The sequence below is a fragment of the Meriones unguiculatus genome, chromosome 17, assembly GCF_030254825.1.
Source record: "Meriones unguiculatus strain TT.TT164.6M chromosome 17, Bangor_MerUng_6.1, whole genome shotgun sequence".
Lineage (NCBI taxonomy): Eukaryota > Metazoa > Chordata > Mammalia > Rodentia > Muridae > Meriones > Meriones unguiculatus.
The window spans coordinates 95,671,593-95,695,559 of NC_083364.1; the positions used below are offsets into that span (position 1 = coordinate 95,671,593).

Genomic DNA, 23,967 nt, shown 5'->3' on the forward strand with positions numbered 1-23,967 from the left:
CCAGCACTGAGCGGCAGTTGAGGAACTGAGTTCAGTCCCCAGCACCCTTGTAAAAAGATCCAAGTATGCTGTGGCACAGTAGCCGGGCTTTCCTGGCCAGTCAGCATAGCCTGCTTGAGTTCCAGGCTACCGAGAGGACCTGTCCAAGAGGGAGGAGGAAGGGCAGGAGAGGGGAGGTGGTCAGCCCTTCAGGAACAACACTGAAGTGTTCTCTACCTTCCACATAAATGCACATATGTGTGTGCACAGACATGAAGGCAAAAACTCTGTCAGCGGTTGTTCTTCACAGAGCCTTTAAAACTTCACACTCTTAGTTGATGGCAAATAACAGCTTTTGTAACTAATTTTGTTGACAGTTTCATACAGGTTTATAATACATTCTGATTGTTCTTCCATCTTCCTGTCATCCTTACCAAGTCCTCTTCATCCCTACCAGTTCCTTTCCTAGGGTCACTTTTCTGGTTTTACCTTGCGGTGAATGTAGGCTATCCAGGCGCTTCGGTGTTGGGTCGCGCCTGGTAGTTTACCGGTGGACGAGCAACTGAAGGCACGGATTCCCTCTTTTCCTAATGGTAGTAAACAGTCCAGCGGTGAGGGATGGGGACACCAGATCTCCCCCCGTCCATGTTTGACGACCTGTTCTTGTGCATACCAGGCACACTTCATGACTGCAGTACGTTTGTCATGCTAGGAGGTGACGTTTCACTGTCCTCCCTGCCTCTAGCTCTGACATCCCATGCTCCATGCCTGCAATCTGGCCCTGAGCGTCAGGCAGGGTAGCATAAAAGCCTAGGTTAGGGAGTTCACTCACCGCCACTGAACCCCTGGGAAAGGCATGGGTCTGCATTCACTCCCACTTGTTGGAAAATGAGGCTTCCCTAAGATGACTGAGAGTAGTATTAGTGAGTGGGTACAAAAGAACTAAGGCAGCTGAACATACTCAGTTCAGCTGAGCAGTATTCAGGAGCCTGCACCGCTTCCAGTTAGCGCTCTCCCATCTCAGGGACCGGCTGTGAGCTCTGGCTGTGAGCTCTCGGCTTCTGCTGCAGCACCATGCCTGCCTGCTCGCTGCCACCCCCTGCCGTGATGGTCAGGGGCTCATCCTCTGGACCTGTAAGCCCTCTGTGAAAGTCGCCTCCGTCGTGGTCTCTTCCCAGCAATAGAGGAGTAACTAAGACAAGGGCACATCTTTTTTTTTTGTGATGGTTGTCCCATGGCAGTGGTACCATTTACACAAGTGGGCGTATCTTGCTTTTGCCAGAGCTTCTGGAATACTTCTTAGTTATATCTGTGTTTATGTATTAGAGTATTTACGTATGTGTGTATAGATATGTTTATAGTACATATATGCACATTATATGCGGCAATATATACACTTTGGTATGGATCTGCAGAAGTGTTGCTGGGACCAGCTGATCACAAAGCTCCGGCTAACATTTGGAGTACAGGCATATTTGCAGAACTGGCAGCTGACAAACCACTTTTCCAGGAAGACTCAGAAATGATGAACTCTTTGGGCTTTTCAGATCATTGGGCTCCTGATAAGGAGGTGGAATCTTCACACAACTCTAATACATTCCTCAAGTGCAAACCAGGAAGCTGTGTCCCATGTTAGGAAGTTGGATAGAAATGACTTGGATTTACTGATGCTGCTAAATGAATTTATTTGTAGGTAAAGTGGCACTGAGAAACATTTAGGTGATTTGGATAATTAGATTCCAGTGATATAGCGTTCTGTCACAAAGTTTCAGCATGCTGCATCAAGAAGGGATGGTTGGATGTTTTGCTGCTGATTCTGTCTTGTGTGTTTTTCTTTGTCTTAAACTTATTCTGTATTTCTAATGTTAAAGGTATAACTTGGGGCCAGGACACTCAGGTATCAAGCACCAGACCCTGGATTCAGTCATCAGCACTGTATAAACCAGGCGTGGTAGGTGGAACACCGCAGAACTCTCTAACTCTCGGGTTAGCAACCCCAACGCGGGACCAGCCGGGCTCGGGAGACGCGCGGTCCGGCCCAGCAGGAGCCGAGACAGCTCCGCCCACAGGAAGGAGGGGCGTCAGGAGCCCCGCCCACCGGAAGCCGCCGTGTCGCGGCAGCACCGCCCACAGGGAGGATGGTTGTCCTGGAACCCCGGTCCAGCAAGCCTTCGCCTGGCGATAGCCCCGCCCACGAAGAGGAGGGGCGTCCTGGGACCCCGCCCGCCAGCGGGCGTGGCCTGCGGCGCGCGGGAAGCGGCAGGCGGTGGCAGCTCCGTGCGGACAGGTCCCTGCAGGTAGGCTCCTCGCGGATCCCCGGTGTCCGCGCCTTTGGGCCGGGTCGGGCCGCAGCTGCTCTCCCGGGCCGCAGGGCGGGGTCGCGGCGTGCTCGGCTCGGGGGCCGGTCCTCCCCAGGCCGCCGTCCCCACCGGGACCCGGGCTCGCGCGCCTCCCGCCAGGCCCGGCTGCGCCGCCTGACCCGCGCCCCTCCCGCAAGCCCCGCCCCTCTCCACGACCCCGTCTCCCGCGGCTCCCCGGGACGCCTGCCCGGGGCCGGCCCCCAGCACGCCACCTCGGCGGGATGCGCTGTGCTGCCCGGCCTCGCTCCATCTGGGCCGTTTGGTTTCTTTCTCTTCCGGAACCGTAAACTGGTGGAAGTCGCTGCCTGTGCGAGGCTTTTAGCGGAGGATTGCAGACGTCTGCGTCGTCCGCGCCGCCAGCTAGTTCTCCGCTGGTTACCTGGTTCGCCCTTGCTGTTCCAGGGTCTCTGTCTAACGTTTACTCACGTTTCCAGCCTCCCTTTGCCCGGCGGAGACCTGCGAGGATGAAAGTGATAACGTGTGAAATCGCCTGGCACAACAAGGAGCCAGTGTACAGCTTGGACTTCCAGCATGGGGCAGCCTGGAGGATCCACAGGCTGGCGTCCGCGGGGGTGGACACGGCCGTCAGGGTAAATAAAGGGCAGGCGGGAGGAGTCGAGGAAGTCCTGTTCGCTTTCATTCCTTTATTTGTAACTGAAGCCAGCAGCTCCAGTCGGTTTGCTACCCAGCCCAGAATGCTAAATTCTCGGGCCTGGGGTAAGCAAGGAATGCTGGGGAGATGGGCTCTCTCAATTAACATTGCCCACATTGTTACAAGTGGGCTCTCAGTAGTTTAGAACTAAACTCTGGTGCCTGCGCGTGCCCCCTGCACCCGTGAGGCCCTGGATGGAGGATCTGAAGTTCCAGATTCTCCTCAGAAGTGCAGTTTGACGCCACCATGGGCTAGGTGAGACCTTGTTGAAATTAGTAATACATCTCCTTCTCGTCCTGTGCCCAGTTCCTCTAGAGTGAGCTTGAAGTGCCGATGGCGGGTGCCGGGGCTGTTGGCTTGCAGTTTTGCTAACATTTCCTTCTATTTACAAAGTTTCAGAGAGAACCATTTTTACCAGAAAATAAGTAGTCGTCTAGTGGGAGGAAGATGGGAGATGGCAAGTCTGTTTCTGTATTGTCAACAGATCTGGAAGGTGGAGAAGGGGCCAGATGGGAAAGCCATCGTGGAATTTCTCTCCAATCTTGTTCGGCACACCAAAGCTGTCAATGTTGTACGCTTTTCTCCAACTGGGGAGATTTTAGCATCTGGAGGTGATGGTAAGTATTGTACTTAATAATCCCTAACCTTGATACTTCATGTCTCCTGACTGATAGTGCCATCTGAGCTGGGGTGATAGGCCTAGGCCTGTAATCATGGCACCTCCTAGGCCGACATGGCAGGACCGAGACTTGAAGGAAAGAAACTTCAGATACTGAGATCTGAGCTGGTTGTATCAGGTCACTATCTGCCTTTCAGATTGGTTAATACGTAACATATTTGAAGAGTATGTCAGCATGGGAAGATGGAGGACACAGCATTAAACTCAGAAGATGTGTCTGAAAATAGTTGCTTCATTTGTCCCCTGCAGGCTGGCTGGGTGTGGAAAGAAAAGTGTGTGCTTCCGTCAGCCTCCCAGGGGGAGGCTGCTGGGCCTGTCTAGCTGTCAGAGTCACCCCCCGCCTGTGTAATTAATGGGCTTTGGCAGTGTTCTCAGAATCTGTACCTGTCTGGAGAAGATTGATTTGTATTATGTACCTATGCTTAAGTGAGATAAAAGAATACGAAAATGTAAACCCTTATGCCATATATTAAGTACTCTGGAGAACAGCAGGATGTAACATAAACCTTAGTTTTGTTTGGAAAAAGACAAATAGTTGTGCTCTCTGCCCTACTGCCCAGAGTCTGTGGGGTGTGAGTGTCTGTGTGCACGCAGGCAGCGCACGCTCACACACATTCACCGGAAGGTGCTGAGCGGACAGCGTTGAGGTTAGAGGCTGGCTTCTAGGAGATGGCCCCAGGACACGTCCCCTTTCCCAAGTCCCTGGGCCTTGAAGACCAACGCCTCCCTCTAGCCTGCGCAGGGAGAGAGAGTGTTGGTCTGTCGGCCACCTCACCTCCACCTCACCTCCAGCAGGCTCCCTGACCAACTTGTGTAGCTAGGACTCTAGGAACTTTGAGTGAGCTCCTCTTGTCTGTGTTTCCTGCTCCCTCATTCACTCTCCCTTTCCTGGACATGCTAGAAGGATCATGCTATGCAGAGAGCCTGTAGTCAGCCTGGGAGAAAGGGTTAGGTTCAGACCATTGCTAGTGTCAGGCTACAGGTCTGATGTGTCCTTACTCGTCTGAACAGATGGCTGTAACAGGTGTCCAAGCCACCATGCTGTGAGTGCTTTTTGCAGATGCCCCTGTGCTCTGCAGATCCTCCCCCCACCACCCCCCCGCCCCGTGCTCGGTCCTCATGGCACTGTGCAGTGGGTACGCATCAAGGTGAAGCTTCCATGGGCATGACTGGCAAACTCTTGGCTTTCCTCTTCCCGATCAGCTGTCTGTTAGTTGTTTCTCAGGTCTCTCAATGCAGACAGTTATTTTGCTGGCTTGGAAGCATGTCAGATGGTGATCCTAGTTCGGGGCCATTATGAGTTTGTTCCATTTTGTTTTGTTTCAGAAGGCAAATTTACTTGTCCTGTTCAAATTCTCTGTTTCTCTGAGGTAGGGTCTCATGTAGCCCAGGCTAGCCTTGTGCCTCAGGCCCTCCTGCCTCATATTTCCAAGGGCTGGATTACAGGCGTGCACCACCACGCACACCTGCCCACATGCTCAGAAGTGAACAACCCTACGGCCAGAGTCTGTCCATAGAGCAACATGCGGTTTACACTCCAGAGCAAGCGGTTTAAAGCTCCGGAAGTGAGGGAGGGCACAGGCACGCCTGGCTCCCACTGCACTGCTTCGCTCCGCAGATGCTGCCATTCTGCTGTGGAAGATGAATGACAGCAAGGAGCCGGAGCAGATCGCTTTTCAGGATGACGATGAGGCGCAGCTGAACAAGGAGAACTGGACCGTGGTAAAAACCTTGAGGTAACAGCGAGGGACCAGGGCAGGGATGATTGTTTTTTTTTAATTATTCTTTTATAATTTATGATCATTTCTGCGTATGAGTGCGAGTGCCCGCAGAGGTCAGAAGAGGGCATCAGATGCCCTGGAGCTGGGGCTGCGGGCATCCTGTGGTGCCCAAAATTGGTGCTGAGAAAACTCGATTTGTCAGGAAGAGCAGCAGGTGTGCTGGAGTTCCCACGAGTGGCTCTCCTTTACAGCCTGACTGCCTTAGTGGTGTGGTGCCTGACTCGGAGCCTTTGCCTGCTTTGTGAGGATAACAACAATAATAAAGGGTGAAAACGCTATAAAAATTGACTTTAAAAATCTATTATGAAGTTTTCCTTTGTAAAAAAAGAATGTTGTCTTCCTCCACCTTGTTTCTGAGCCAGGCTAGGCTGGCTTCGAACTCTCCATCCTGTTCCCTCAACTTCTCAGTGCCAGGATTATCCATGTGGGTTCCTGATGCCCTTTGATTCACTATATATACAGATATCCTCGAAGTCAGCTGTTTGTGGCCAGGCCTGACAAAGCTCCATTGGAAAGCTCTAGAATCTGATTCGAATGTGGGGGTTCCAGACTTTGGACTTTTTGATGGCTTTTCTCTATTTGCAGAATTGTTATTTCTTCTGTCCTTGGGCTCTAGGGGCCACTTAGAAGATGTGTATGATATTTGCTGGGCAACTGATGGTAATTTGATGGCCTCTGCCTCTGTGGATAACACAGCTATCATATGGGATGTCAGTAAAGGTGAGCAATATGGCTATTTTATTAAAATGATGTGTACATGTATGCGCTCACATGTGCTGTGCCCGTGGAGTCCAGATAGGCTGCCTGCTTCCATGGAGTGTTTGTAAGGCTCCCGTCTGGGTGCTAGGAACCACCCAGTTGTGTCCTTTGCAAGAGCAGCGAGTGCTTCGACCTGCTGAACAGACCGAGTGCTATGTTTTTGCTGTTAAGAGGAGGAAGGAAATACTGGGTCAGGGAAGCTGAGAGGGGAGCAGTTTTGGCAGAGGCTGAAATCAAGGCCGCTCCCCAGATCTCCCTCATTTCACGCTGTTAGCATGCACCTCAGCAATGGGTCCCGCCCACTCTCGCCTCCTTCTATTTTCCAAAGTCTTCCTTTGGGGAACTCAGGTCCCAGAGTCCAGATTCCTGGTCTGCTAGCTCCTGGTTACTCTTCTATTGCTGTGATAAGCCTCTGTGACCAGGGCAACTTAGAAAAGGAAGGGTTTAATTTGGTGCTCATGGTTTCAGAGGGTTGGAGTCATGACTGTCATGGTGCGGGTATGACAGCAGGCATTGGCGCTGGACAGGAACTGAGAGCTCACATCTTGGTCCACAGCCATCAGGCAGAGAGGGAGAGCATGCTGATTGGAAATGTCATGAGCTTTTTAAAAATTCTTTTAGTTTTTTGAGAACGGTTTCTCTTTTATAGACTCAACTGTTCTGGACTTGCTCTGTAGACCAGGCTGGCCTTGAACTCAAAGCGATCCGCCTGCCTCTGCCTCTGCCAGACTACAGGCATGCGCCACCACAGCCCAGCTTGTCATGAGGTTTTAAAAACCTCAAAATCCACCTCTAGTGATACACCTCCTCCACCAAGGCCACACTTCCTAATCCTTCCCAAACAGTTTGACCAAGCATTCAAATATACGAGTTCTGGGGCCATTCTCATTCAAACCACTGTGCTCCCCGAGGCCTGTTGTTTTCTGTCTAGCTTGCTTCCCAGTGTGATCCTAAGCCACTCTAGTCTGTTCCTCTGACGGCTTTTCTTTACCTCACCCTTGGAGACAAACCCCTGCCTGGGATCTGGCTGCCTGGGATCCAGGTTGAATTCCACAATTGAGCTTCCCAGCTCTGGCCTCACAACTGCTTCTCAGACACTTGCACGTGCCCGGGCTGTCCTCCTGTTTCTCCCTTGGCTAGTTAGTTTACTTGCGACCTACACAGGCCCCCTTGAGCCCTCCTATCAAGCCCCTAGCTTCTTACTCCCAGCCAACTTCCCAGAAAGGCTTTCAAGGAGAGAGATGCCCTCCGGTGGAGCAGGGAGGGACAGCATGTCAGAATCAGGCTCTAGGCGAGTGTCCCTGTGCTCCAGGGGTCGTGGGCACTGTGGTTAGCGGTGCTGGTGGGTAGTGGGCCTGGAAGCTGGCGGCAGTGATGTGGGTGAGAGGAACGGAAGGAGGTGAAAGAGTCGGGAAAATGAAGGAGGAGAGGGTCTTCTCGCCCACCACTGTCATCATTGAGCCCAGGGCCTTGGGCCTGCTTCTTTGCTTTCAAATGGTTAAAGCCTTTGAATAGTAACTTACAATATTGAATATTGCATGGTTTGAGAGAAATGTACTATTCTGAGTAGCCTGATAATTTGGGGGCTAGGCAGTAGTTCTGTATAATCCAGAAGCCTCCTTTTACGTGCCAGCAAAACAGGCATTAAGTTAGAGAAATAGAATGTCACGTCGATGTTTGCGATTTGCACTTGGAGGGGAATCAGGACTAAGTACCCTTAAACTGTGCCAGGGTGCGCGTGTCAAGCTGATGGGGCCCTTTGTGCCAGACACCAACCGTGTTAAGATGGTAGATGGACCGGGAATGAGCAGGGCCCTGGAAAACGATAGAGAAGTGGTAGGGCATAGCTACACAGTGGTTAGGAATTGCAGCAAAGAGTCCCAGGCCAAAGCTGCTTCTGAAGAATAATTCAAAGGCAGAAGTAAGCAAACACCGTCAAATACAGCTGTTGCTGTACTTTTTAAAAACTCTTATTTACATTTCTTTTCTCTTTTTCTCCCTCCCTACTCCACCCCAATCCCTTCCAACAGCCCAACACCAGGTAGGAGAGAGAAAGGGTTAGTGGGAAAGGGGCACAGTTCTTAGCTGCTTCGTTCTGATCAGGGTCATTGGGTTCCTTGGCCCCAGTCTAATCCTCATTTCAGGAGATCGCCAACTTCTTGTCTCACAACAGCAATCAAGAACAGCCAGGGGGAAGCAGGAGCAGCCAGGGGGAAGCAGGAGCAGCCAGGGGGAAGCAGCAGCCTTGTTCTTTCTGCTCTCCACACTCTCTGGCTCTGGCATTTATTCTCTCTTCAGAGTCCTCAGATTTAAACTGTCTGCAGCTGGCACAGAGCTCCTCTGCGAGCCCGCAGGAGGCAAACAGTCAGCTGCTGTGACCATCTGAATCAGTCCACATCCCACACCTGGGACCAAAACAAAAACATGTTTATACCCACAACATATGGCAGTTCATATGTATAATCTCTGCCCTCAGGAGACAGGGGAATTGCCTTGAGTTTGAGTTTTGCAGTTCTCAGTTTCTCAGTTGTCTCCACCACATGTGCTAAGCTCAGCTGTGATGGGTGAGGGGTTCTCTCATCTGTGTGTGTGTGTGTGTGTGTGTGTGTGTGTGTGTGTGTGTGTGTGTGTGTGTTGTCAGGTGTCATTGTCATCAGTGTCATGTTGTGTTCCGTGTCATGGTCCCCTCCAACATCCCCATCCTGTCCCATCCTATTCCATTCCTTACCATCATGGTGGGGTGCAGGCAGACACGGTGCTGGAGAAGTAGCTGAGAGTTCTACTCTGGATCCACAGACAGCAGGAGGTGAACTACACACTTCCTCCAGCAAGGCCACACTTCCTTTTAGTGCCACTCCCCGTGAGCTTATGGGGACCGTTTTCTTTCAAACCGCTGTACTACCCAACCTAGAGAACGACACTGGGGCCTGTGATTTCACTCCTGTTTTCTGACCTCGTAGCCTGTATTCCCTGAAGGCGTCTGGCCCCCTTACCCTGAGTGCTGTGACAGGCGCCAGGGCTGTGTGGAGTGACCTCTGCATCACCTGAGCCCAGTGCAGGCTTTGGGACCACCTCTCTGGGAACGAGAAGGTGGCGTGGTTCCTGTTGCATGGTTCCTGGTCCTTGTGGTAATGTGTTTGTGTGCTTCTTTGTAGGACAGAAGATTTCCATTTTCAATGAACATAAAAGTTACGTACAAGGAGTAGCCTGGGACCCTTTGGGCCAGTACGTTGCGACCCTGAGTTGTGACAGGTGTGTAAGTCACATGGAAGTGTTTGCAAATGTTTTATCACAACCTCACTGAGGGACTGACAGCTTTGGCACGTTTGCTCTTGTCTGCCTATTCCTACAAGATGGGAGTTAGAGACTTGGGAGGTCAGTGCCGTAGGTAGAGCTGCCAGTGCTGAGTCCTCACCGGATGGTGAAAGAACATAGAAAGAACTTGTGTTTGCCTGCCTGTGTCCGTGCACTGTGTGTGTGCATTGGGTCTCCTGGAACTGGAGATCCGTGATGGGCACGGACTGGGTCCCCTACAAGAGCAGCGCATGCTTGGCCGCCGGCCCTGCTCTGCCCCCCAGAGGAAGAGATAAGCTCACCTGAACCCCACTGATTTCAAGGAGACAGACCAGCAAAGGTAGTGATGGAGTCAAGTGCTCACTTCACATTCTTACAAACACCGGACCTTGCTGGTGCTGCACATTCGCCCACGCACTCTGCTCTTCCTCGGCTTTCTCCTGTAGTGGCGAACAGGACGTTGCTCTAGATGTACTTGTTTTACTTTTATGTGTATGAATGTTTGCCTGCATGTATGGATGTCTGTGTGTATGTGCCCCACATTCATAGCAGATGTGTGACTGCGGAGGGTAGAAGACAGGTGACAGCTCCCCAGAGCTGGAGTTACAGATGGTTGTGAGCCACATGTGGGTGCTGGGAGCTAAACCTGGGTCCTCTGCTGGAGCAGCCAGTGCTCTAACCATTGAGCCGTCTCTCCAGCCTGTTTTTAAAAAAAGATTTATTTATGAATTTATTTAATGTGCATTTGATGTGTTGCTTGCGTGTATGTCTGCGTGAGGGTGTCAGATCTTCTGGAACTGGAGTTACTGTTTTGAGCTGCCATGTGGCTGCTGGGAGTTGAACCCAGCTGCTTCTGCTCCTAACCGCTGAGCCATCTCTCCAGGCCCCCATTATTGGTTTTGTTTTTGTTTTTGAGACAGTGTTTCACATAGCTCAAGCTGGCCTTTCTATGTAGCCAAGGCTTCTTCTTCAGATCTTGCCTCTACGTCCTGAGTGCTATGATGCCAGCTTGCTCCACTCTGCCCCAGAGACTGAACACAGGCATCAGCCATGCTGGGCAAGCACTCTGGCAGCTGAGCCCTATCTCCCATCCTCAACTGCTTTTAATTTAATATTTGAATTTACCATGGCTCTGAAGTGCAAACGAGGTGTAAGTGTTTGTTTATTGCAGACCCTCCCACCACGCTCTGAGTGCTGTGCATTTTCTGACCTCCGGAGGTATCAGAGAGGGCAACTTGGTTGGTGGGAGCAATGGGACTGGAGAGCAGGATGCATTTGTCAGCGTTTTCCATCCCTGCACTTTTACGGACTGAGGGGAGCACAACTGTGTGTTACTGATCTCCCGCCTCAGCCTCTGACAGCTCACTCTGTAACCCAGGCTGGCTTTGAACTCATGGTGACCCTCCTACCTCAGCCTTCCATGTACAGGGATCACAGATGTGAGTCACCATATCTGGCATTCCTAACATGAGGCCGCCCACACAGCTGGAAATGGTGGTGCAAGCCTGTGATCCCAGCACTCGGGAGGCAGAGGCAGGCGAATCTCTGTGAGTTCAAGGCCAGCCTGGCTTCCAAAGTGAGTTCCAGGATAGCCAGGGCTACACAGAGAGACCCTGTCTCAGAAAACCAAGAAACCCACACAAAACAAATGTCACTGTAGCCGTACAGGTGGTTGCCACTGGGCTAAACATTCACGGCTCAAAAATTAGGATCGTATCTTCCTCAGGTGAGGAGCTGAACTCTATATTTATTCTGTGAGACAACCTTAAGGGAAATGAAGTAAAGGTGAGTTTGCGTTGTGGTTCCCCAGTTTGGACACTTAAGTGAGTGGTGCTTTCTCCTGAGACTCAGTGAGTCTGCTTGTCGGAGCAGCTCAGCTGAGGTGGTGTGCACCCACAGGCCGCAGTGGGTTCTTTCTGTGTGAGGCCCAGCTCCCGGCCCAGCATGGGGCTCAGACTCCTCTCTCTCCAGGGTGCTGCGGGTCTACAGCGCCCAGAAGAAGCGTGTGGCTTTCAATGTCTCAAAGATGCTGTCTGGCCTGGGGCCTGAAGGCGAGGTAGGAAGAGTTTTTATTATAACTTCAAGTGTGTGCGTGCGCCTGTGTATGTGCGTGCGCTTGTGTGTGCATCTGTGTGCCCGTGTGTGTGTACTTGTCACAGTGCTTATGAAGGTCAGGAGTCCGTCCTCTCCATCCACTGTGCGGGTCCCGGGATGGAACTCAGGCCGACTTGTTCACCTCCGAACCACTTGCCAGCCTAGAACGCGTCTCCACCCTGTCTCCACAGTGCCTGGAGGGCTGGCTGAGGCACTAGCTGCTGAGTCCTCCTGGGCTGCCTTACTGGCGTGCCAGTGATAAGCGGTGGCTTTGTGGACAGTGGGGGTTTGGGGTGGCTAAGTTCTGTGCCCCACAGGCCCGGAGTTTCCGCATGTTTCACGATGACAGCATGAAGTCGTTCTTCCGAAGACTCAGCTTCACTCCGGATGGTTCTTTGCTCCTCACTCCAGGTGTGTGTGACAGCACGTGACACAGGGGTGTGATGGCAGGGGCTGTCTGTCTTCCCGCTTTAGGACACTTGAGCTCATGCAAGTGTGAGCAGAGCAGCAGTGCACGCTTTCTACCAACTGCGCTGCATCTGTAGCCCAGAATGCGTTTTCCTTTGTTCTCCGAGTCCAGGTCTCCTGGAGCTCAGGCCGGTCCTGAGGGTGATCTTGAACTCTGACCCTCCCAGCTGCTTGCTGAATGCTGGGATTACGGGTATAACTCATATATATGGTAAAGTGGTGCAGGCAAGTCAGTGGAATGTGATGGAAGTGGCCCAGGTGCTTTTTTTTTTTTTTTTTTTTTTTTTTTTTTTTAAGATTTATCTTCTACATTCCAGAAGAGAGCACCAGATCTCATAGATGGTTGTGAGCCACTGGGTGGTTGCTGGGAACTGAACTCGGGACCTCTGGAAGAGCAGCCAGTGCTCTTAACCTCTGAGCCATCTCTCCAGCCCAGCCCTGATGCTTTTGATATGGTATGCTCTATACAGCAGGCCTCTCAGTTGGCAAAAAAACAAAGCAAAAGAAAAAAACCGGAAAGATGGATGTGTCTCATTGGCCAAGTGAGTGCCTGACGTGTGTACGGCTCTGGCGTCAGCCCTTGGTATCATAAATAAGTGAAGGAGTAGACGGTTTACCCCCAAGAGCAGACTCTGATGCCTAGGACCAAGCTAAGGCAGAAGTGAACTAGTGACAATTTAGATGTTGCTATTCTATTCAAATTGAAAAAAAGTAACAGCTCCATGGTGATGGCAGGATGTGGGCATTGCCCTGGGAACCATCTGATCCCCATGTCTCACATCCGAGACGATTCCTTAGCACAGGAGAGAAGTTCAAGGTCATCCTTGGCTGTATAGTGAGTTCAAGACCATACTGGGACGCTTAGGACCCAGCCTCAAACAGATAAAACCCAAACAACTGAAAATCAACCAGCCTCCCCCACACACCAGACCCCTGAAGCTCGCAGATGAGTGCGTCTCAGCACAGGCCGGTGGTTTCTGCTGGTGGACCTTGTGGAGCCACCGGCGCAGAAGCTTAGTGCCGCGTGAGCGCTTGTGAGCCGTTGACAGGGACGAGCAAATAGGAGCGTGTAGCTCTCAGTTCCTTACAAGAAATGCCCTGTGGGAGTTGTATGTGCCCGTGCTGTGACTAAGGGTTACTGTGCCCAGGGAGACAGAACTGTCATTGCCCTGTCCCAGCCTAGGGCCGTGGGCAGCTGTGCACACAAGAAAGAGGAAAATGGCCTGTGGATGCTCTCTACCTCGTGAGAGTCAGGCTCTGCCTCCTGACAGCCCGAAGGCTGCTGTGGGGAGACGGGTGACCAAGGTCTGAGTGCTGGAAACAAATCTGGGGGCTTCGGCAGGCCACCGGCTCCACAGCTGGATTTGCCTCTGGGTCAAGCACAGGGTTTTGCAGTTGTGAACTGGTGGCTGTGGGCTCTTCCATCCCCCGCCTTCCTGGGGTCTGGGGCCTCCCCTGGGCAGAGGTGGCAGGCAGGTAGAACAGGCAGAAAGCTGCTCTCGCTGAAACAGTGTGACAGTGACTCTCCCCTCCCTTCCCCCGCTCCACAGCTGGGTGTATGGAATCCGGTGAAAACGTGACAAACACGACCTACGTGTTCTCCAGAAAACATCTGAAAAGGTACATGGTGGAGGAAGGGCTCAGTTTTGCCCGATTCACCTCTGTGGGCGTCAGCCTGTTGCTAACCTGTGTCACCCTCGCAGGCCTGTCGCCCACCTTCCGTGTCCAGGGAAAGCCACACTCGCTGTCCGCTGCTGTCCTGTCTACTTCGAGTTGAGGCCGGTGGCGGAAACAGGTACCGTCAGAGCCACCCAGGGGTGGGTGTCCTTTCTCCCTGGAGGGGGATCTGGTGATTGGCCTGCGGGGAGAGCTGTGTGGATTTGGCTCGGGTTTTTCATTTTGTTCATTGTCGCATGTAAAACTTATGTATTTCTGTGGGCACTGTGTGACGGTTCAGTGTGTGTATAAAGTAATATTTGCTGTGAGAACATCAAGAGTCCTCTCCTTAGCCTTCTGGACACACGCATATTCATCTGTGGCACCCCATGATCCATTGCGTGTCTTTTTTCTCATTGTCTGGAATATACTTCCATCTACAGCAATGTTAGAAAGTACAATAGTATTAACTAGTTTTTTGTTGTTTTCTTTGTTTGTTTGTTTGTTTTTGTTTTTGAGACAGAGTTTCTCTGTGTTGCCTTGGCTGTCTTGGGCTTGCTTTGTAGACCAGGCTGGCCTTGTAGATCCGCCTGTCCCTGCCTCCCTGAGTACTGGGATCACAGGCGTGCACCACCATGCCAGGCTTAGTGCTCACTGGTTTTGTTTTGTTGTTGTTTGGCTTTTGGAGAGATGTGCTGTGGTGTAGAGCGGATGACCCTGGACCCAGGTCTCGGGCGCCGCCACACCCAGATTCAGGTGGTGCTGAGCTTTGCATGCTAAGCTGGCAGTCCACAGACTGAACTGTGTCTGTGTTCCTTCCTCTTCCTCCTGTGTGTCTGAATTATTTTTTATTTTTTGGTTTTTTGAGGCAGGGTTTCTCTAGGTGGCCTTGGCTGTCCTGGACTCACACTCACAGTGATCCACCTGCCTCTCCCTCCCTGAGTGCTGGGATTCAGGCCGGGTGTCTGAATCTAGTCTTGTGCCATGCTTTGTGTTTTACCCTAACTGATGCTGGGTATTTCAGTTCTTGTAAATATTCTTGACATTTGTTCTGGGATGCAGTTATGTTGCTTAGAAACAGTTTGCTGCTTTGGGCTGCTGCATTTAAGGCTCACTAGGTAGGGCCAGGCAGCGTTTGGTTCATGACGCAGCTTTCACCCTGAGGGAGGCCTTCTGCTTGGTAACTGATGAACTGTGAGGGTCCCTGGAGGTGCAGGCTGCTGCCCATGCTCACTTCTCCAGGCTCCTCCTCAGCCTGTCCATCAGCACTGAGCTCACCTGCAGCCTGGAACTCCAGCCACCTGAGCTTGGAGGCTTCCTGAGCTTGGAGGCTTCCTGAGCTTGGGGGCTCATAGCCTCTCATAGCTGGGAGTCTTCTCGATGCCTTGTTGGCCTTCACTGGGCCTACCCTCTCTTTCTTCACTGGGCCTGCCCTGTTGGCCTTCACTGGGCCTGCCGGGCAGTTCTACTCCATGCTCAGGATCAATGCCCCTTACCGCCTGCTGGTCAGCATCTGGAAAGCGCTGACCACTTGCTTGGCCTGGCAGAACAGGGAAAGCAAATTTGGTCTGTTTTCTTCCTGATGGAAGCAGACACTGCTTTAAAGCTTAATCCCTAATGTAAAGGATACCATTAACTCGACAGCGCTCTAAAAACATTTCTTGAGCAGGCATGGCTGTTTACCCCTGTTATTGCAGGACTTGGGAGATGCCCTGGAGGCCTGCTGTGAGGTTGAGGTTCGCTTGGGCTGTGTGGGGAGTTATAGGTCCCTCTGGGCTAAAACTGAGTGATGCTCACACACACACACACACACATGCACACACGCACACACACACACACAGCATGACTGGGTGAAATGTTTCTGCAAGGAAGCTGCACTTCCTTCATGACGCTCAGAACTCCTTGGTTCCTGGTTGGGCCTCTCATTCCTACTATTCATGTAAATGTGAGAACTGAATTCTTTTTCCTTTTTCTTTTTCTTTTTTGAGATGGCTTCTCTGTGTAGCTTTGGCTGTCCTAGAACTTTCTGTGTAGAGCAGGCTGGCCTTGAATTCACAGAGATCCACCTGCCTCTGCCTCCTGAGTGCTGGGATTAAAGGTGTGTGACACCTGCTTGAATTCTTTTTTGGTTTTTTTAGACAGGGTTTCTCTGTGTAGCCCTGGCTGTCCTGGAACTTACTCACTCTGTAGACTAGGCTGGCCCAAACTCAGAGATTCACCTGCTTCTGTCTCCCAAAGTGCTGAAATTTAAGGTGTGTGCCACCACCGACTGCCTGGCTTGAATTCTTTTTTATTTTTTTATTTATCATGTTTTTACGTGCAGGTGTGTGCGTTGCAGTGGTGGTTGCCTGCAACAGTGCATGTGTGCAGGTCAGAGGACGCCTGTAGGAAGCAGTTCTGGCCTCCTACCATGTGTGAGTCAAACTCACGCTGGCAGGCTTGGTAGCAGGGCCTTTACCAATCACCCAGCCAGGTGAGCCCAGGAGCCGAGCTTGCCAGCCCAGGAGCCGAGCTCTTCTGTGCAGCTTACACACACTAGTGTTGAGTGTCGCTGTGCGTCCTTCCCGAGGAGAGAGTGTGGCAGGCGGGCTCTCTCCTTTGGGAGCTGCCTCTGTAGCTCCGCTCTGCCTGTCCTTCCCTGCAGAGGAGCCCAGCCCCGAGCTGGTGAGCCTGCCCTACCGGGTGGTGTTCGCCGTGGCCTCCGAGGACTCCGTGTTGCTGTATGACACGCAGCAGTCTTTCCCGTTCGGCTACGTGTCTAACATCCATTACCACACCCTGAGTGACATTTCCTGGTGAGTGGCTAGCAGTGTGGGGGAGGGGCGGCGTCACAACACTGTCCTGCTGCGGCAGCTCTGCCCAGCCATGAATTCTGGGACCATGTGCATTGCCCTGTGCCCTGAATCAAGTCCCCGTGAGCTGAGGCCCTGGGGACTTGTGGGTCAAAGGCCTCACCTGCCAGCGTCACTTGACACGCCCTTCCTCTGATGCCTTTGGTCCCTGCAGACCCCACTGCTGAGCTGGCTGGTACTCAAACAAGGCTGAGTACGGACTGCATGAGTCCCATGCAGCTTAGGGTCCTCCACTTCACCATCTGCCTGAGGTCACCTTGCAGTCCTGCTGCATGGCTGCATGCTTGGTGCTGAACCCAGGGCCTCATGCACACTGGACAAGACTTTGGTTTTCTTTAAATTTCTTTGTGTGTGGGGGGGTATGGTGCCACAGTTCACACATGGAGGCCAGAGGACAGCTTTGTGGGTCGGTGCTCCTGCCACCTTACTCGGCTCCCGGGACGGGAGCTCAGTCACCAGGCTGGCCCAGCAAGCACCTGGACCGACTGAACCATCTTGCTGGCCCACATTTATTTTCCATGTTGGGAAAAGAAAGGGTCACATTTATCCAGGTGACGTCAAGAGGAGGGCACATAGATCAGGATGGCTTCCAAGACCAAGACGGGGTTGGGAAAGGACACTGTGTGCCCGAAGGGCTTGTTCAGGCATCCGTTGCTCTGTTCCCCTGGCTGCTGCCTTCAGACAAGCAACCCTGTGGCGCCTCCACCCCCCATGTTTTAGGTTTACACTTCCTATGGAAGATTAAACAATGATCTACAGACGTTAGGGACCTCTGACTTCCTTCTTGTTCTGGGACGCAGGTCCAGCGATGGGACCTTCCTGGCCATCTCCTCCACGGATGGTTACTGCTCCTTTGTGACCTTTGAGAAGGGTGAACTTGGCGTACCTTTGGAAGAGAAGCCAGTCTTGAGCATAAGAACTCCCGATGCTGCAAAGAAAACCAAGAACCAGACACACCAGGGATCTTCGCCAGGATCCAGACCCCTGGAAGGAGCCGGCCGAGCCCCAGACCCCAGCAGCCCCTCTACCACCCCCTCACCGACCACACGCTCTCCAGCCCCACCTGCCCTCAAGGACAGCCCCTCAGCCACTCCTGCTGGCAAAGGCTCCCTGCCACGGCCTGCTGAAGAGAAGACCCTGCAGCCTACTAGTCAAAACACAAAAGCTCCCCAACCCCGGAGGGTCACGTTGAACACACTGCAGTCCTGGAGCAAGACAGCCCCCCGGTAAGAGTGGTTGACAAACAGAGTGGGTGTGAGGTGAGCCCGACACAGCAAACACATAGCTGCTGCCCCCTCCTGGACCTGTACTTCCTACCCAGGGCTGAGGCCCAGCCTCCTTCCACGACCCCACCGTGACCTGTGCTAGATGGTTTCCTCTAAGCTTCATCTCCCAACTCTCCTGCCCGTTTCTAGAGTGCGCTCTGCACTGTGAGGCCTCCGTGTCTGCTTCCTGGGTGTCTGCCACTCCTGGTGACGTTGGAATCCCCCTGAGACCCGTTTGTCCTCTCTGCCTGGTCTTGGTGACCCCTGTCTGCTGTAGTATTCTCTGGGCTGTTTCCTCTTGCATTATAAGTGCCCTCCTTTCTCAGCTCAGCTCTGCTGCCCAGTGACACTGGAAAGCTTTCTGACACTGACCAGATGTTGCGAACAGTTGGCTTAACAAGGTTCCGAGGCTTCCGTCCGCAGTTAATTGCCTTGTTGCTCTAGGCCTGTGCCAGCACAGCACGGCATGGTGTGTGTGACAAAGGAGGGTCACCTCACGGCGAGCATGGCAGGGAGAAGGAGCCAGTGTCGAGGGCGTCCTCAGTGACCTCGCATCAGCCCCTAGACCAGGTCCTCAACCTGCGGGTCAAGACCCCACTATCAGATACCCTGCATATCAGACAAGAGTCACAACAGCAAAATTACAGTTACGGAGGAGCAGTGAAATGCTTTTATGGTTTGGGATACATTGTCTTTTTGGGTTTTTTTGGTTTTTGTTTTTTTCTTTGTTCTTCTCTGCCTGTCCTGGAACTCACTCTGTAGGCCAGGCCGACCTCACACTCAGAGGTCCACCTCCCGATGCCTATGTGCTGAGGTTCAGGTGTGCACCACCAGTGTGGTTCACGATGATGTCTTGATAGGTGTGTGCACTGGGTATTGATCAAATCAGCATCTCCATGAATAAGTGTTCAGCCTTTCTCGAATCCGGTGCCCGTCATAAGCACGTCCCACGCTGGGCACTGGGCACTGAACTTACTCCGTGTCTAGCTGTGGCACCGAGCCAATTGCCGAGCCCCTCCCATCCGTCACTCCAGCTTCTGTAGTCGTTATGGTCTATGTGACATCAGTCCAGGTGGCGTGGGAGGCTGAGGCCTGTGAGCCTGGAGCGTCCTGGACCACATAGGAAGTTCAGACCAGCTTTAGTACAGACAAGATTCTCCATCTCCACACACAAGAAAAATCCATGAGAGCAACCTTTCTCATCCCTTATCTGGGGAGATCACGTGTTTCTTCCTGGGCCCGTCCTCTATGTCACAGGCTTATCCTGTGACACAGATGGGAGGATTTCTTTTCATGGCTGGGTAGTGCCCATCTGCCTGAGCCGCCTGGCCGAGGGGCACTGGGAGTCCTGGTGGACTGGGGCCTGCAGGTGATGCTGTGGGCGTTCCTCCCTGGCCACAGCCATCTGCTGGCATTTGTTTGTGCCAGTGTCTCCTGTGTAAACAGCGGCTGCCTGCATCCCTCTGCACCAGGAGCTGCCTGACTGGGTTTTCTTCTGCTTTTTTGGTACCCAGTTATCCCCTGACTGCCCGCCCTACTCCACCTGTCTCTTTCCTTGTTCATCCTCTAGGGCTGAGCGAGACTGAGTGCATTTTTAAAAACGTGTGTGTGTGTGAGTGACCTTGGAGGTGACCTCCGAGGCCAGAAAAGGGTGTCAGGTCCCTTAGAGCTGTCTTGACAGTACTGGGAACTGCAATTAGGTCCTCTGGCGGAGCAGCAAACACTCTTAACTGCAAAGCCATCTTTCCAGCCTCGTGATGTGGTGTTTTGTTGTTGTTTGTTTATGTTTTGTGTTTTTTTGGGGGGAAAAACAGATACTTACTATGTAGCTCTGGCTCTCTTGGAACTCAGTATATAGAGTAGACGGGCCTCGAACTCAGACCACCTGCTTCTGCCTCCCTGAGTGCTAGCATTAAGGCACGTGCCACCACGCCCAGCACAAGATGTGTTTTTTAATTCTGTTTTTTTTTTCTTTTAGGTATGGGAAGGTATTCTCTGAGATAGTTTTGGTGTTAAGTTCTCCTCTTTATTTCTTCTGAGCCATTTACCAAGTTCTCTGCAGTTGTAACTTTTTAAAAAATTATTTTATTTACATTGGTGTTTTGCCTCCATGTATGCCTGTGTGAGGTGTCAGATTTCCTGGAACTGGAGTCCCAGACAGTTGTGAGTTGGCATGTGGGTGCTGGGATTTGAACCCAGATGCTTTGGAAGAGCAGCCAGTACTCCCAATCACTGAGCCACTTCTCCAGCCCCTGCTGTTGGAACTTCAAAAAGAAAAACTAGTTGTTGGGAAGCAAAGCCTAGGATTTAAAAGGGGGATCACGTGTGTTTGGGGTGGGCTCGTGTGTGACTGCTGACTGAACTGTGAGCTCTGGAAGGTACTGGGGGCTCCGCCTGTGGGCAACCGCATGCGCTTCCTTTGGTGGGTCTGTAACCTCTGGTGGGTCTGTAACCTTTGGTGGGTCTGTAACCCAGCAGTTCTTTGACACTAACGAGCCCCCCACCCGTTCTTTAATCAAGGAGAATAAACTTAACACCGTTAAAGGCAGACGACGGGCCAGCCCCACCACCTGCCAGCGGAGATGCCCCCTCCACAGCTGGGGCTCAGCCAGGTAAGGGAGGGGTCGGACATGTGTTCCTGTGGTTGCTAACACCTCCTGGTTTGGGGTCAGCTCTGGGTGGTCGTTTGCCTTGCCAGGGAGTGAGGTGACCCTGCGCGCCGGGCAGGAGCTGCTTCTGGGGGGCAGGCCTCCCCGTTTGAGGGCTGGCATTCGGGCAGGTGGTTATAACAATGTCCCTGGGGCCACCCCTCTCCTTTTTCTTTTGTTGTGTTTTGCCTGTGTGTATGGGGTCCCCTGGAACTGGAGTTACATGCAGTTCTGAGCTGCCATGTGGATGCTGGGAATTGAACCAGGGTCCTTTGGCTCTTAACTGCAGAGCCATCTCTCCAGCCTCCACCGGATGCCCCCTCTTGCCTTGTTGCATGCTCAGCTGACACAGACATTGCCTGTCTCTGGACACACACTCACCTTGGCTGAGAGCCAGCCGTGTGGACAAATTCCTCATAGCAGTACTGGATCTCACCAGGCTGCTGGCTCCTCGTCTTGCCTCTGTGTTTCACGTCACCCTGACTGACACAAGTCCTCGCTTCTTGCTAACCTTGTGTCTGCTGATGTTTCAGAGATGCCTGGAGAGCCCCGGGATGAGTCCCCCACACTGAAAAGACCCAGAGTTGAGGAACATGAAGGGGGTCCCCAAAGCCTGAGTCCTGATGAGGCTACCAAGTCTGCTTGAGGCCTGCTGGGGCATATGTGCACAGGAGCAAGTCCCAAGATGCTGAGGCTGCTGTCGGTGATATTAGCGGAATAAAGTCCTGAACTGATTCCCATAGAGAGAGCTGTGTGCTGACTTCGCTCCAGCAGCCCATTCAGTCATCGCTCTCCACGGGGACTGTCTGCTGTGCTAGGCGAGGGCCTCTTTTTGATGAGTTTCTGAGACTAGGAAACCTGGTCCTTCATCCCTTTGCACACTTTATACACTTGGATGCTGCCCACCTTGGTAGAGGACAGAGCCAGGAGAAAAGCCAGGGACCTACAAATGAGGGATTTAAGTGGAAGCAGGCAGTGCTCCCCACGGCCACTGGAGGTCACTGTGCCCGCTGAAGCTGCTCAGAGGGCTTGATAGCTGTCCTGCTTGGCTGGAAGCCTGAGCTCAGCCCGCCCTAATGGGCCAGCGCGGAGTGGCCTCACCTAGAGGGTGCCTGGGGGCGGCCCCGCCCCTACCCGTCCACCCTGGAGTGCTGCTCCGGGGGCAGCTGTGCTCAGAAAGCGAGATGAACTCAACCCACCTGGCTGGTGCCACCCGTTCACAATCAGGTTCTGTGGTGAGCCGGCACAGTCGGCACACCTCCAGAGGCTCCTGGTGCCACGAGAGCCACCCTCTGGGGCCGGGCAACTGGAGGGTACAGCACTGAAGGGCCAGTGGTACCTCTGACCTCAGTAATTCCCAGTGGACATCCTGGTGTAGCTGCCCGAGGGACTCCTGGCTCTCCAGAGACCAGAGCCAGTGGGAAGGGCGTGCCGAGCAGGGAAGGTGGTGGGCGCACGCTGCAGGCTCCTGCCCAGGTGGGGATCTGCCCTCAGCCGCTGAGCACCCACACCACACCATGGAAGACGGGCGGCTTACTCAGACTTCGTGAAATGAACGGGTTAAGAACATTTGGTGTAGGCTGGAGAGACGGCTCAGAGGTTAAGAGCACTGGCTGGCTTACAACCATCTGTAATGAGATCCGGTGCCCTCTTCTGGCCTGCAGGTAGAGCACTAAAATATAAAAATTAAAAAAAAAAAAAATATATATATATATATATGTATATACACGTATGTATGTATGTATGTTTGAAGTGAGCTGGACATGGTGGTGCACTCCTGTAATCCTGGCACTTGGACAGCCAGAGGCAGGCAGATCTCTGTGAGATCAGCCTGGTCTACAGAGTGAGTCCAGGATAGCCAAGGCTGCACAGAGAAACCCTGTCTCGAAACATACTCCCCCATGAAAAGGAATATTTTGATGTGTATGAGTGTTTTGCCTGCATGTATGTGTGTACCACACAGCGTTCAGGAAGGCTGGAAGAGGATGTCTGATCCCCAGAACAGCAATTACAGGCAGTGGTGAGCTGCCTTGTGGGAAACTGGGAACTGAACCTGCGTCTTCTGCAAAAGCAGTAGGTGCTGTTAACCTCTGAACCATCACTCCAGGGATTTAACTTAGTTGCATCTAAAAACTCTCCAAATTGACTCAGCAAATCCGCCACGAGCTCGGGAACCCTGGGAGCTGAGACCAAAGGCTGTGGCTCAGGGAGGCGAGCCGGCGAGACCAGTGCAGCGCAGCCCGTAGCTCACTGGCCTCCAGGTGCTGAGAGCCCCCTCCGTGTAGATGTCGCTATGAGCAGACGCACATGACCAAGAACACGCGCGGGTTGGTCTGTCCCTGCTCGAGCCTCGCCCCTCCACATAGCCACACGTGCTGATCAGAGTGAGCCCTGCACAGCAGCCTGCGTGCTGGCCTGCACCCAAGTCAATTGCACTTCCCTTGGCCTTTTTTTCCAGGCTAAACATCCTTGGGGAGGGGGGCCCTTCAGACTTGCAAGCCGCCAAACCACCACAGTTCTTGGGTGGAGGAAACCATCTCCACAGCCCAGGAGACAGAGCCATGGAGCCACCGGGCGAGAGGCACAAAACAGGGTCTGTGCTCCGTCAAAGCTATTCTAAGGCCAGCACTGTGGGTTTATCCGGGCCTTCTGTTTCCTGGCAGGTGAACAAATGGAAGAAATGGGCCTTCTTAGCCACAGACCCCAGTAATATGCAGGCCTGCTGGGCAGATGTGCTGGCCCCAGCTGGGAGACTTGAGCCACCTCTACCCACCGAGACACAGGCTGTCAGTCACCTCCATCCTCCCCTTGGCTTCTGAGCCTCTGCTGAGCCAGTGGGACCATGCAACTGTGGCTCTGGTTTTCAGGATGACAGGGTTCTCTCCACTGTGCTGGGCTAAGATAAAGGACTTGATGGAGCTGGGCGGAGAAGCCAGCCTTCGAGTGCCCAGACGCGCTCCGCAGTCTGTTTGTGGCCAGCTCCACAAGCATGGGTGAACTGAAGGATGTCAGGACAGGACCCTGGAGCAGGAGCTCATGCAGAGGCCATGGAGGGCTGCTCACTGGTTTGCTCCTCATGGCTTGCTCAACCTGCTTTCTTAGAGAACCCAGGACCACCAGCTCAGGGACCACCATCCACAATGGGCGGGCCCTCCATCAATCACTGAGAAAATGCTTGCAGCTGGATCTTCTGGAGGTGTTTTTAGAACTGAAGTTCCCTCCTCTCAGGCTCAGTGAGGCAAAGCACAGCTGACTGCACGCCATTGTCACATCTCTGGCTCAGCCAAAGTCAAAGCTGTGTGTAGCGGCTTCCACAGAGCACCTGCTTCTCAGGTCCCCTGTACTCCCAGGTCCTTTTATTTCTCCAGTCCTAGGTGGGTCCTGTGGCCTGAACCCATTACTTTTCATTTGCCTTGAGTTCTCCTCTGTATTAATCCCTTCTGGTCAGCATATAAAGCCAGGTAAACCAAGATCCGCTCT

General features: G+C 52.8%; 1 protein-coding gene across 1 annotated transcript; it reads left to right on the forward strand.

The window, feature by feature from the left end:
* Nucleotides 1-2,133: 2,133 nt before the first annotated feature.
* On the forward strand, nucleotides 2,134-21,229 carry Chaf1b (chromatin assembly factor 1 subunit B). The gene is made up of 14 exons (XM_021661742.2): nucleotides 2,134-2,276; nucleotides 2,774-2,929; nucleotides 3,476-3,608; nucleotides 5,289-5,406; nucleotides 6,068-6,171; nucleotides 9,366-9,462; nucleotides 11,476-11,560; nucleotides 11,916-12,009; nucleotides 13,617-13,686; nucleotides 13,770-13,861; nucleotides 16,367-16,517; nucleotides 17,375-17,800; nucleotides 20,360-20,451; nucleotides 21,021-21,229. Exons 2-14 carry the CDS (start codon nucleotides 2,804-2,806, stop codon nucleotides 21,131-21,133), a joined length of 1,701 nt encoding a protein of 566 aa, XP_021517417.1. The 5' UTR covers nucleotides 2,134-2,276; nucleotides 2,774-2,803; the 3' UTR covers nucleotides 21,134-21,229.
* The last annotated feature ends 2,738 nt before the right edge of the window (nucleotides 21,230-23,967 follow it).

Excerpts from the sequence above, each read along its gene's own strand:
- Chaf1b (XM_021661742.2), top strand. The coding sequence starts at position 2,804 with ATGAAAGTGATAACGTGTGAAATCGCCTGGCACAACAAGGAGCCAGTG. Across the intron at positions 11,561-11,915 it reads GCCTGGGGCCTGAAGGCGAG|GCCCGGAGTTTCCGCATGTT; the intron begins GTAGGAAGAGTT and ends TGTGCCCCACAG. Across the intron at positions 17,801-20,359 it reads TGGAGCAAGACAGCCCCCCG|GAGAATAAACTTAACACCGT; the intron begins GTAAGAGTGGTT and ends TCTTTAATCAAG.